The following is an 11,843-nucleotide window of genomic DNA, read 5'->3' as shown; positions in this document are numbered from 1 at the left end:
ATGGCCATATGCTGTAGCTATGATATAAGCACTCAAGAATTTAACAAAGTTGCAAGATAAATACTTGTTGGTGAAGTACCTTTCTTCAGTGGTGTTGCAAGCTAACAGATAGCACGTTTAGCTGGCGATTTTGTTAAAGGATTAGTTGAAAGGTGAGTGGACTACACTAGATGTTAGTGAGGTGACTGCACAGTACATTAGCAGTATCTAATGTCTTTGAGCAGGCTGTAGGACCAGGTGTCCTACAGACCTTCAGCACTTGTGCTGTAAAGCATTAATAAATAAATAAATATGAACGATCGAGTGCAGGAAATATAACCACATAGCTTTAGTGAAACAGTACATAGTATTCGTCAGTGATGTAGCTATATCGATTTACTGTTTAGTAGAGTAGACCCGACAACTTCTCTAAACCTGCAAATGTCATGATGGGATTACCTAGCAGATTATGAGTTAAATTGTGTGACTAACAGACTACTTTTGAGTCAAAAACTGAGGTATCAACATTGTATGGGTGACTAGCACAGGGAATTAAGGACTTCTCAGTGCACGTATCAAAACATAATGTATGGGGATTTGTGTCGGGTCAGCTGGATTGAGTTACAGACATAATATAGCTGAGATGATGCTGTTTGTTTTTGTTTTTATCTGCTTTACCAGTTAGGCACTGGAAGGCGAACACTGGATGCACTTAATTGGACTGCCGTTGTGAACATGCACAGTTGAGGCTGGTCATGCATCATCGGTGCATGAGGATAATGCAAACAATTTCATGGTATTTCAAGTTTCTGAATAGCTATGTGTTTCTGAACTGGGTAAACTGAAGAACTCTTGACACAAACTTAAATTTGCTAACCTTAGTGTTATATTTGTTTGTGGTGTACGAGGGGTAGCTAACGTCTTGGGACTCTTGTACACTATCTGAGAAATTCAATTATAAATACATGAAATATTTATTGAAATAATAGAGAAATATGTGTTGAAATACTTAAATATTGGGACTCTCGTACATAATTTATAAGTTTGTGTGGGTGTTGGTGACCCCCCGGTGGTGTATGATCTCTTGGTACCTATAATTATTGGGGGAGCTTTGAAGTATACATTACTTGTGTATTGTAAGGAATAATGTGTAATTTGTTCATATTAACATTAATGACTTGTGACACACTTCACATGTTCATGATAAAGTTTCTGTGTTATGATAGTACTGAAGGGTGAACTGTATGTGTCATCATTCCCACCCTGCAGGATGATTGGATTACTACTATTAACCTTCATGTTGATGTCTGCTATCAGTGAGTGATGTGAATATCTATACTGTACCATATCATGCAAACCTGTTATGTTTATGATTAATGCTTAAACAGTGAAGCCTGTAATAGCTTTCCACTACACCACATTACCCATCCATAATAGTGTCATTAGTAGATAACAGTGGGATATCATACGTAAATATGAATAGTGAAAAAGTGTTGTGACCAGCCAATAATCATATAGCTTTATGCACTTATAAAGCAAGGTAGCCAAGTCGTTATCAAAGGAACTTATTAACTTCCTTAGCTGTTTGATTTAACTATATATGGTTACTTATGATTAAAAGTGTGGTGCCTTACAAAAGAGAATGTATACTTAACATACTTGTAGTGTGTACACAGTGACATCATCACATGTAGCATGTGCAGTGTGCCTGCATGTGTGTATTGTAAATAAATTTAAGTGAGGATGCATATGATCAAAGGAAGGAGAATCATACAAGAAACTAGTGATCAATATAATTGTGTACACACAACCCAGGGAGTGGTAGCAGGAGTGTTAATGGTACAACACCTACCATACATGTTATACTGGTGGTATGATGTGTGTGTGAGAAAATGCTTTCGTGGCTACAATGTTACTACAAATCACTTTGGATCAATACATTGATGTGTTCCTGAAGACTGGTAGAATCTCTCTTGTTGCATTGTCTATAACATTCATAATGTTATGGCCCTGAATATAAGCATTATGCTTTATTTAGAGTTTTACGCAAAGAGGCTTAATACACACAGAATTGCATGCAAACGTACATACACAAACTTTCCTTTAGCATGTGTACATTATACCCATTATATTGTACTTTGCGTGGGAGGATCAAAGCGATGCCGCATGTGTTGTCCATACATTACTAATTAGCTGCATAACTGTACTGTATGAGTCATACAATTGAAAATCACAGCAGTTTGAATAATAGAGAAAATCTCTCCGAGCCAGACGACCGGGAAGTACAATATAACACTTAAAGCACTGCCAATGCTTGTGTGTATGAAGAATACAGCACTCGGGGGGGGGGTGTCTTGAGGCAAATACAGCACTCAGCTTTGCCTTGTGCTGTATTAGCCTCTCAACACACCCTCTCATGCTGTATTTTTGTACATACGCACGACGGTGCTTTAACTATATAACACATAGTTGCTCTTTTCAGTGGCACTAATTTTTCATGAATCTTAAAGATTCAAGATGGTAATTAAAAAACAATTCACATTATAATATTAAGGGTGCTGTAATATACTTCTTACAAAGTTTACAATTTTTTCATAAAAGAAAAATTAGCTCCTGTAGAAATTTAGGAATTACAGTATGGATAGCTAATCACATTCATGTAGTCATGAATAGCTACAGGGTGACAGCTGTACTACATACCCATCATTACTTTGGTGATGTGTGTGTATGTGTATTGTTATGATGTTAACATTCTTTATAATTCATGTGTGTAGATGAGGGACAATCAGTGGAACTAACCATTGAGCCAACTCAATTGACTGTGTTACTGTTCACTGGTAAAGAGAGAGTTAACGTCACATGTACAGCTAGTTCACCTTCGGTGGAGATCATGTGGTCAATCAATGACACAGTGGTAGCATCAGATGTGGCTGACGTGACTACTTCAGTTGTGGACAACAAGATAATATCAACGTTAACACTAAAGAGACCCTCACCAAGTCTGAGTGGACGCTATAATTGTTTTATACCATTGTTAATTAGTGACACTTCTTGTACTGTTAGAATCATGGGTAAGTTGTGTGTGTAGTTTATGCACATACAAACTTTATTAGCATACTCTTGTGCTTAAGTGCAATTTACACATTTTTATCACATCAACAGCTCCGATATACCTCATAACAGTATCTAACAAGGTTGAAGCTACAGTTGGAGAAAACATCACATTGTTTGTATCGGCATTTGGACTGGGTCTACAGACATACAGCTGGGATAAATCAAGACCTCGTAACAGTGACATAAAACCTGATGCTATTGGCACAGATACTAACACACTACTCATACCAAACGTTGATATCAGTGATAGAGGAAGGTACATCTGTACTGTGACCAGCACATGGTCACAAAATCAAACAAAAATTGACCTGACTGTCAAATGTGAGTGCCAATACTACAGCTAATATATTCATTACATATTTGGTAATTCTACACCATGCTTATTTCACCTGTATCCCATATAAAGTGCTTCCTTTAACATTAGCTATGACCAGTCTCAGTACTAATCAAGGTATTAGCTTGCATAGTGCTAAGGGTGTGGTGAAGCCTCTGGAGTGGGCTGTAGTGTAAGACCTAACTGGATATGGTAACATTGTTGATGTATCCTATTCATTGCTAATAGAATATTTCCTGATAAGTATGTGTGTGTCACTACATAATTAATGGGTGTAGTTTATTGTTATAAAGTGTGTGGGTGTGTAATAGTGTTGCAATGTGTTCACAGATCCATCCCCAGTCTTTATCACTCAACCACAGAACTATACTACATTCGTGTCATTGCCAGCGTCACTCCATTGTAATGCCACCGGTAGCTATTCTATAACATACAGCTGGAGACGAGTTGGTAGCAATGATGGTATATCAAGTGAAGCAGTAGGCCAGAATAATCACACACTGGTGATTCCATCATTGTTACGTTCTGATGAGGGGTGGTATCAGTGCGTGGTGGTTGTGTTTGGTGAGGAGACTGTCTCCCAATCAGTGTACCTCACTGTGAAAGGTACACACAGTATATGTCTTGTTTTATTGTGTAATTTGCTGCTATTCCAGACCTCCCTGCTCCACAGAACTTGGAGGTCATGATGGATATTGAACAGAATAGAGTGTCGTTGAGCTGGGCTAAACCAGATGATCAAATTTTAAGTGACAGGATAGACCTAACATACAGGTTATATTATAGTGTGGTTGGTGAATGTGGGGTCACTACCTGTAAGAGATCAGAGTGTAGGATAGAGAGGAGAAGGTTTAACCCCAAGAGGAATGATAATAGTGAGTCGTTTGGGAGGACGTTGTCACCTTATACTAACTATACTTGGAGACTGGAGTTGACCTACACTCGTGATGGATTAGATGTAGCAACTACTGAAACTGTTGTCAATGTACAGACCAATCAATCAAGTTAGTAATAACTTAGTATGTACATACAAATACATGCACAATGCCTTCGCATACGCATGTGCGAAAGTATGTAGAGTCTCTACACACACACACACACGCAGACATGGACTAACATCTTCATTATTGAGGCCAACATTATTGGTCCCATTGGTATATTAATGAGGCTTCACTGTGCATACATACTGAGATGAACATGTGCCCATGTACTTTTGTTTATTTCCTCCAAAACACATTATAGAATTTCGTGTTCAAGATGTACATGAGGTACACTAGCACACACGTGAATGCTCACGATTAATGCATCTATCAAAGTGTTGAATTCTGTAGGTGCTAGTGCCCCAACAAATCTCACAGAATTAGGGAGCAGTTTTCAGTGGGTAAACCTCACCTGGAGTAAACCACTGTGTCCAAATGGTGTTATCAGTCACTATCGGGTAAGTGTATCCATTAAGTGAATGATTGTAAACTAACATTAAAATTCTGTGTGTATTACTATTAGGTATACTACAATGACAGTTACAAGGATACACCAGCTGAAGAGGGTTACTATGTACTAACAGGTTTATCCTCTAACACAATATACAACATCAGTGTGGTAGCCATCACTGGGGAGGATATTACAGGAGAACACATCAGTGTCATTGTGATGACTGCATTAGGAGGTGTGTACATTTCATATTTCAGTGATCAAGCAGAACACTGTTCATACGTAATGTCCACACACATCGTGGATTGCGCATCCATTGTCATAATTTTTTTTGGATTTGACCAAATAACCAATCAAATGTGAGGACTTCTATTCAAATTTTGTTCTCATTGGCTCCTTTTTTCACGTGACACCATAGACATTGGTGACCACAGCTGTGCAATCCGTGATACTTACATATCACAGTTATCTATGTATAGATTTTAGTGTGTATTTGAATATGCATGTTCGTTCCATACTGTCATTCCCCACAGCTCCACTGATCCAGCCACTAGATACTGATGATGTGGTATTTGTTAATGATGACCCTACCAGAGGTGTAGTGGGTGTGATTGTACCTCCAGTTAGTGACCAGCAGGGAGACATCAGGTAATTGTGGTCATTGCGTGTACTTAGAAATCGTGCAGTAAAGTCTTCTTGAAGTATTGACACTTTAGTAGATGAATAGATCTTTTTGTGATGTTACCTCTTTAAGGAATTCTGTGTTATTACTTCCTTGACACACAATGTTTTCACATCAGAAATGTAGGAACAAGAATTATCTCATTAAGCTACATAATAGTGGTGGTTGTAATTTAATAAAACAACATATGTTCATGGGGAAAATTAATCATGCGAGAGCAATTAACTTATAATGATTATAGCTTGTTTGGTAATATATTGTTATGAAAAAGAATTAATGTCAAGTGACACATGATTCCTTTCATTAATTCACACTGGGGAAGGATTCTCTGATACAAGATAACATCATTACATGCATAGATAGATTAATTACATTATTTTTATTTTTTGTAGTTTTGTCTACATTCTTGTCAGTCAGGATGGTAAACTGAAACCATCAAAGAGTGAGGCCAGTCACTCACACAGAGAAGCTGCTGATAGAGGATTAGTCTATTATGTCACTGCTGCACTGGATTATGCTACTTACAATGCTTCTAATACATTCACACTGGGAGATGGTATAACTACTACTGGACTAAATGGACAACAGTTCCAAAATGCTAAGTTGAGTGTCGACAAGGAACACTATTTTTTCATTAGAGTTTATTCAGCCCAGTACACCCCAGAGGTTAGTATGGATGTACTTCATGACATTCGTAGTTGTTATATTGCTTTATGTAGAATGACCTTGTTAGCTCCAGTTCATTGTATGGTAAGTAATGTGTTCTCTGTATGTAGTGATGTATAGCATTTCATTGTATTTTTTTGTGTAGATCCAATATCAATGTTACTTTTTTTCTCTACTAAATCTATATGCATAATGTTGTAATGTCTTTTTAGAGATTGGCACATTACAAGAACCAACCACAGAAGCAACAGAAGAAGATGATAGCACTGATTTCCCCATTGCTGTAGTGGCAGGCATAGCTGCTGGACTATTACTAGTGATAGCTGTACTAATAGCAATAATTTTGTGTTGCTGGCGTGTCCTGTATAAAGACAGCAAGTATTTACCACCTGAGAGAATTGGGTATGTGAACTTAATAGTAGTAAAATGAACATGCATGTATTTAGCTCCTATGGCTTTATTGTTCTATTTACTGCGTCTCTGTTCAGGAGTCGGCGATACCTCATTCGAGGATCACAACGGGTAGCAAAGAAGAAGGCAGCCAGTAATAGTGAAGATTCACCAGATGCAGCAACAGCAGTAGACAATACCACCCCCAGCACATACACTAACTACAATGAAATACTGGAGAGCATTACTGATAAGGAGAACACTCATTATTATAGCACAGTGAACGGCAGTGTCACTAAATCCTCTGATGATGATGACATAAAGAAGACCAGTGATTCCCCATGTAGTGTAACATCTCCTGATGTATCTGCAACAATTAATCCAACCCCGGGAATTACTGAAGAAAAAGCGAACAGAAATTCTGACGTTGCTATACAGCTGGATGACCTACCTTCACAAGAAGTTCCACAGTTGGTTAATGTACCTACTGAAAGTCCTACAGAAAGTCCTACAGAAGACACACTTAACTCTGTGGAACAATCTACTCCAATAGAGCAGCCACCAGATGAAGTCCAGCCTTCTACAAATAAACAACAATCCACACCCAAAAAGGAATCAAAACGTTCATTGTTTAAGTTCCGTGGATGGAAAAAATCAAAGCGTCCCTCTGTGGAACAGTTAAATCCCTTGTTTGAGAAACTTGACAAAGGCCATACTGATGACAAAGAAAATGGAGAAATACAACACACAGAAGAAACATCAACAACATTAGAATGTGTAAATGATACTTACAGTGAAGTAGCAGTTGATGTTATCCCTGAAAAGACTACAACTAGTAATGGTGACCTGACAGTTACTGTTAACCAAGAGCCATCTGATTGTACATACTAATCTTCCTTCAATCTTTTTTTTACAAAACTATCTGTACAGCATTGTTGGCATATATACACACACTGTGTATAACTACACACATACAAACTACATGGTCATTGTAATGTATTATAGTTCATCCCTCATCATCAATGGCTCAACAATACGACTATTCACAAATGCATGGTAGTTGACCAATATCTCTTCCTCAGTCAACTGTTTATCCTAGAGTAGTCATATCAATAAGGTTATGGGTATGTATAATGGATGACTGGCATGTGTATACACAAATGTGTCAGTTCATGTCATCAATTCCTAACTACTTAAGTAACACAACAACTGGTATGGTGTACAGCAAATATAGTCGACCAGTTCACAATATGCACTGTAGGGTGGTGTATATAAGTTTTAGTGTTCCTTTGGTTTGCTATTTTTAGTCAATACTCAAATCTCATGCTTTTATGTGCGGTATCAAAGTTTTCACCTTTACTATTATACATAGCTGTAATTTGAACAATGTAGGCAAATTAGAATGGAAAAAGCACTAATTGAACATGGAGCAAACTAGACTTCTGGCCCAATTAAAAGTGTTTCATTGCCGAGTGATTCATTGCCAGACAAGATGCATGGTTTCACGTTTTTTAAAATACAGCAAATCTTCTAAGTGCCTCAAATCGTGTACTAACAATACCTTGTCTGTATCAGCTTCACCCATCAAATACTCTGCTTCCTCCATTGCAAATAAACCCTTGGAATTATCAGGAGCAATCCAAGCAGTTAGCTCATCCTAATAGGATCAACTACAGTAAGTACACTTTCTCACAACAATCAGATAGTTCACCTTGTCTAATTTCCCATCACCATCCTTGTCAAGCTTCTCTTGGAAGTTCCTCCTCTCCTCCTTCAACCATTCTGGTTCACCATCCGTAAAGTGCTCCCGATAAACACCTGTGGATGATAATTGAGTGTCTGATACATCTCATATACCACATACAACTTTTGCTTTACTGTTATGACGTCAAGCAGTTCTTTCAGTGGCTTAATGACCACATACGTACATACTATTCAGCAAGATTGGAATTGCTTTCAAAATTTAAATTCTGCAAATTTCAAACAGCTTTTTTTCCAATACACTAGTTTCCTAGCTTGGTGCTGTACTGCGAGAGCTATAATATCAAGTACACAACTCACCCATGTACTCATCAATAGAGATGGCATTGTCATGGTCCAAATCATGGTGTTCCATGAACTCCTGTAATAGTAAGAAAAATTAGTGTAGTCGTGCAAGCTAGTGGTCACCTGAATTACACATTTAACAAAGCTAGTTCAATTGTGTTTATATTGGCTAAATTAGGGATCAAAAATTGCATGCAAGGTGACGATCTCTCACAACATGTGGTAATTTCAACAAAACATGTCTAGTGAGAAAAGCAGTCAGTTTTGGCTATATCTCCATTATAGGAGACTCCGCCAATTGAAACCTCAATTGTCAAGGCTCTCCATAATTAGATAAATAATTTAACCTCATAATAAACTTAAAGAATTCACCCCTATTGTATCCTGTATTCTAAAATAAATCACTAAAAATACAAGCCCCAAGGTAGACTCCGCAGCTGCTATTAATAATACCATAAAAATAAATATTTGGCTACTAAAATCATCTATTCCTCCTGAGGCACTAACCCAAATCAACAAAATAGATAAAAATACCAACTCTAAACTCATCAACACAATTAACAAATTCTCTCTATTTAATACTATACCCACAACCCCCAAACCAAATAACCCTATTCCCAAATAAAATACTTCTGCCTGTTAAACAGGGAGAACAATAAGGGAAGCTCGTCTGATGCATTTTGTTTCTACAAACACTTGATGCACTAAACATCCAACTGAAATGGAACATGATCAGACAAACACCAATTTCGGTCAAATGTTCAACTCTTATTCTAAGCACTGGAAAAACCATAATGTGCTACCAACATGAATACCACAGAGTCTGGTTGTCAAGAGCATGCATATATTAGCACATACTCATTTCTTGTGATTGATAAGCACAAGCGGACAAACACAAAGCTCCAACACGAGGTGCAGCTATACAAGTGAAGAGGTTTGTCAACTATGTGAGGATTAATTGTAGTACATGGCCAATAATAACATGCAAGCAAAATGATGTTCTACACATGAAACTCATGCTCCACGTGATGGATTTGCACTGGAACTGAACTCCAAATATTAGGGCACATGGTGACTGCAAAACACGCCATCCCAAGAGGGTTCATACCATGAACACTCATGTTGATGAGGCTTTTCATTAGGTGCATACAAATACAAATTAATAATATAAAAATTGGGAAGTTGCATTAAGTGGATATGTTTAACAACCAGTAACTGATACAGTACACAGTTGCACAAATGCAATCATTTTACTCACACATAAGTACACATGCAACACACATGCACACAAACACAAGTACACACATACATACCCCTGTTACATGGTCAGCCATAAAGTCATGGTGTTCAGGATAAAGGAAAGCTGGATACTCTTCCTTGCTTAACTTTCCATCACCATCAGCATCAGCATGATTAAACTTGTCAGTATCGTGACTGGTGTACTCTTCTTCCTTATTTCTTCTGTCATCCTCTTCTTCTGGTGCCACAAAATCTTAACAAACATACACATATACATGAAGTACAGAAAATGCTTCTATTGCTAACATACATGTATACCATACTCACTTGTATACCATACACACTTGTATACCATACTCACTGACTGAAAAGTAAATTGTTACGACTGTTGTAGTCAGTTGATTAAGCCACCTGTGTGCTACAGTTAATTAGTCCAACCTAAACTTTGAGATGTGAGCAATATCGGCATTTTGTTTCCCAGTTAACACTAGGTCCTGCACAAATTTTCAGAGTTTTACAAGTGACGACAACTTTGTGAAAACATAATTATAAAATATGATGGAAGTACATGCATTGGTTTTGATTGTGGCAGCAGCAAAATGATTGTTTTTGTAAAAAAATAAAAAAAATAAATATTATATATAGATAATATATATCTATGCGTACGTATTGTGCCTATGCAGTGACTGGTGTCTCCTTCAGAACACATGCTATTAAGATGGGGATAGTGTTAGGAGAAGTAGCCCACTTAGCTGTATTATGTAAATATGCCCCACCCCCACCACACATACTACACATGTACACACCATCTAATCCCATTGATGCAAAATGTTCACTGAGAGTAACAAAGCCATCCTTGTTGGTATCTGTCTTTGTAAACTGTTCCTTGGAGTCCTTCTTGTAATAGTTATCATCAATCTTCTCTATCCACTCAGCTAGTTCACGCAGGCTCACCACATGGTCACGATTAGTGTCAATAACTTTGATCAGTTTTCTGAGAAAACATGCACAATTAAATCACTTCACACAACATTAATTACAATGAATACAAACACCCTCTCCCATGTAATGATGGCAAACACACATAATACGATCTTCTAGTAGTAGTAATATAACATTTGGCTTTACTAAGAGTTGCAATATAAAGTCACATACTCTTAGCTTAACCATTTTCTGTACACTGATGAATTAGTAACTGGTGATGAACAAATGATCCTTGTTTCATGAATGCACAACATAATACCACCAGCATAGTGTAAGTTTGCATAAGGTTGTTACTAAACGGTTGGGAATTTATTCTTCATGATATCATATTTACTGTATATACAATGCCACTGTATTGTCTTACAAATGTTTGGTAAGGTAGTGACATATACTCTTCTTGGTGTTTGTGATTGTGTTGCATCATAATATGTGACCATCTTCCATACAAACAATAGTTATGGCTGTGCATGTGTTGTGCAGTATGTAAAAACTTCTCAGGTTTTCCAGTTATTCATGTTTACAACTGACAACAGTTTATACCTTAGCTCGTGTTTGGCTTCTTCTGGAGCCATTTCATCGAACTCCTTCGCCCGCGCCCTCCCAAGGAAAGCCTCTTGATCCACTGTGGCGTGATGGTAGTCATCAACTTTGTGGCCATCAACTCCTTCCAGTGTAGTAGCGATAACATCATCATCGTGAGCTCTACCCACGTGACTAGGCATGATATAAACAACACAATAATTCCACTCAATTTGCACTAACTAGTAACTAACACAAAGAACTATATGTACACCATTATCACTTACTCTTTAAGTTCAGCCGTCGCTAGTAGGCACAAACAAGAAAGACCAACGAAGAAAACAAACCACTGCATTCTTCTTATCCTAATGTACGCGCACCGCTTTAAAAACACGATTGATGACGCAATTGCTATCCATCCAATCAGAATCGAACATGTTGATGCAATGGTGGCTAACA

At 37.6% G+C, this 11,843-nt stretch overlaps 2 protein-coding genes across 2 annotated transcripts; one reads left to right on the top strand and one right to left on the bottom strand.

Moving 5' to 3' along the window:
- Window positions 1-11: 11 nt before the first annotated feature.
- Window positions 12-7,632, top strand: LOC136261346 (uncharacterized). The gene is made up of 13 exons (XM_066055337.1): window positions 12-152; window positions 1,249-1,295; window positions 2,754-3,050; window positions 3,142-3,414; window positions 3,758-4,033; window positions 4,084-4,431; window positions 4,759-4,865; window positions 4,931-5,093; window positions 5,392-5,506; window positions 5,933-6,206; window positions 6,260-6,290; window positions 6,419-6,608; window positions 6,695-7,632. Exons 2-13 carry the CDS (start codon window positions 1,250-1,252, stop codon window positions 7,485-7,487), a joined length of 2,913 nt encoding a protein of 970 aa, XP_065911409.1. The 5' UTR covers window positions 12-152; window position 1,249; the 3' UTR covers window positions 7,488-7,632.
- On the bottom strand, window positions 7,472-11,831 carry LOC136261355 (calumenin-B-like). The gene is made up of 8 exons (XM_066055346.1): window positions 11,672-11,831; window positions 11,406-11,579; window positions 10,688-10,875; window positions 9,956-10,134; window positions 8,658-8,718; window positions 8,308-8,414; window positions 8,158-8,253; window positions 7,472-7,691 (listed from the first exon to the last, which is right to left on the bottom strand). Exons 1-8 carry the CDS (start codon window positions 11,737-11,739, stop codon window positions 7,596-7,598), a joined length of 969 nt encoding a protein of 322 aa, XP_065911418.1. The 5' UTR covers window positions 11,740-11,831; the 3' UTR covers window positions 7,472-7,595.
- Between the last annotated feature and the right edge of the window lie 12 nt (window positions 11,832-11,843).

The sequence above is a fragment of the Dysidea avara genome, chromosome 7 (assembly GCF_963678975.1).
Source record: "Dysidea avara chromosome 7, odDysAvar1.4, whole genome shotgun sequence".
NCBI classification, from domain to species: Eukaryota; Metazoa; Porifera; class Demospongiae; order Dictyoceratida; family Dysideidae; genus Dysidea; species Dysidea avara.
This window is presented reverse-complemented; position numbering and strand designations above follow the sequence as displayed.

Bases quoted from the DNA above. Each gene is read 5' to 3' on its own strand.
- LOC136261346 (XM_066055337.1), top strand. From the start codon at position 1,250: ATGATTGGATTACTACTATTAACCTTCATGTTGATGTCTGCTATCA. The intron at 3,051-3,141 runs GTAAGTTGTGTG...TCACATCAACAG, and splicing joins TTGTACTGTTAGAATCATGG to CTCCGATATACCTCATAACA. The intron at 3,415-3,757 runs GTGAGTGCCAAT...ATGTGTTCACAG, and splicing joins AATTGACCTGACTGTCAAAT to ATCCATCCCCAGTCTTTATC.
- LOC136261355 (XM_066055346.1), bottom strand. From the start codon at position 11,739: ATGCAGTGGTTTGTTTTCTTCGTTGGTCTTTCTTGTTTGTGCCTACTA. The intron at 8,254-8,307 runs GTGAACTATCTG...TGATCCTATTAG, and splicing joins GTGATGGGAAATTAGACAAG to GATGAGCTAACTGCTTGGAT. The intron at 7,692-8,157 runs GTATTGTTAGTA...TGACTACTCTAG, and splicing joins GTGAAGCTGATACAGACAAG to GATAAACAGTTGACTGAGGA.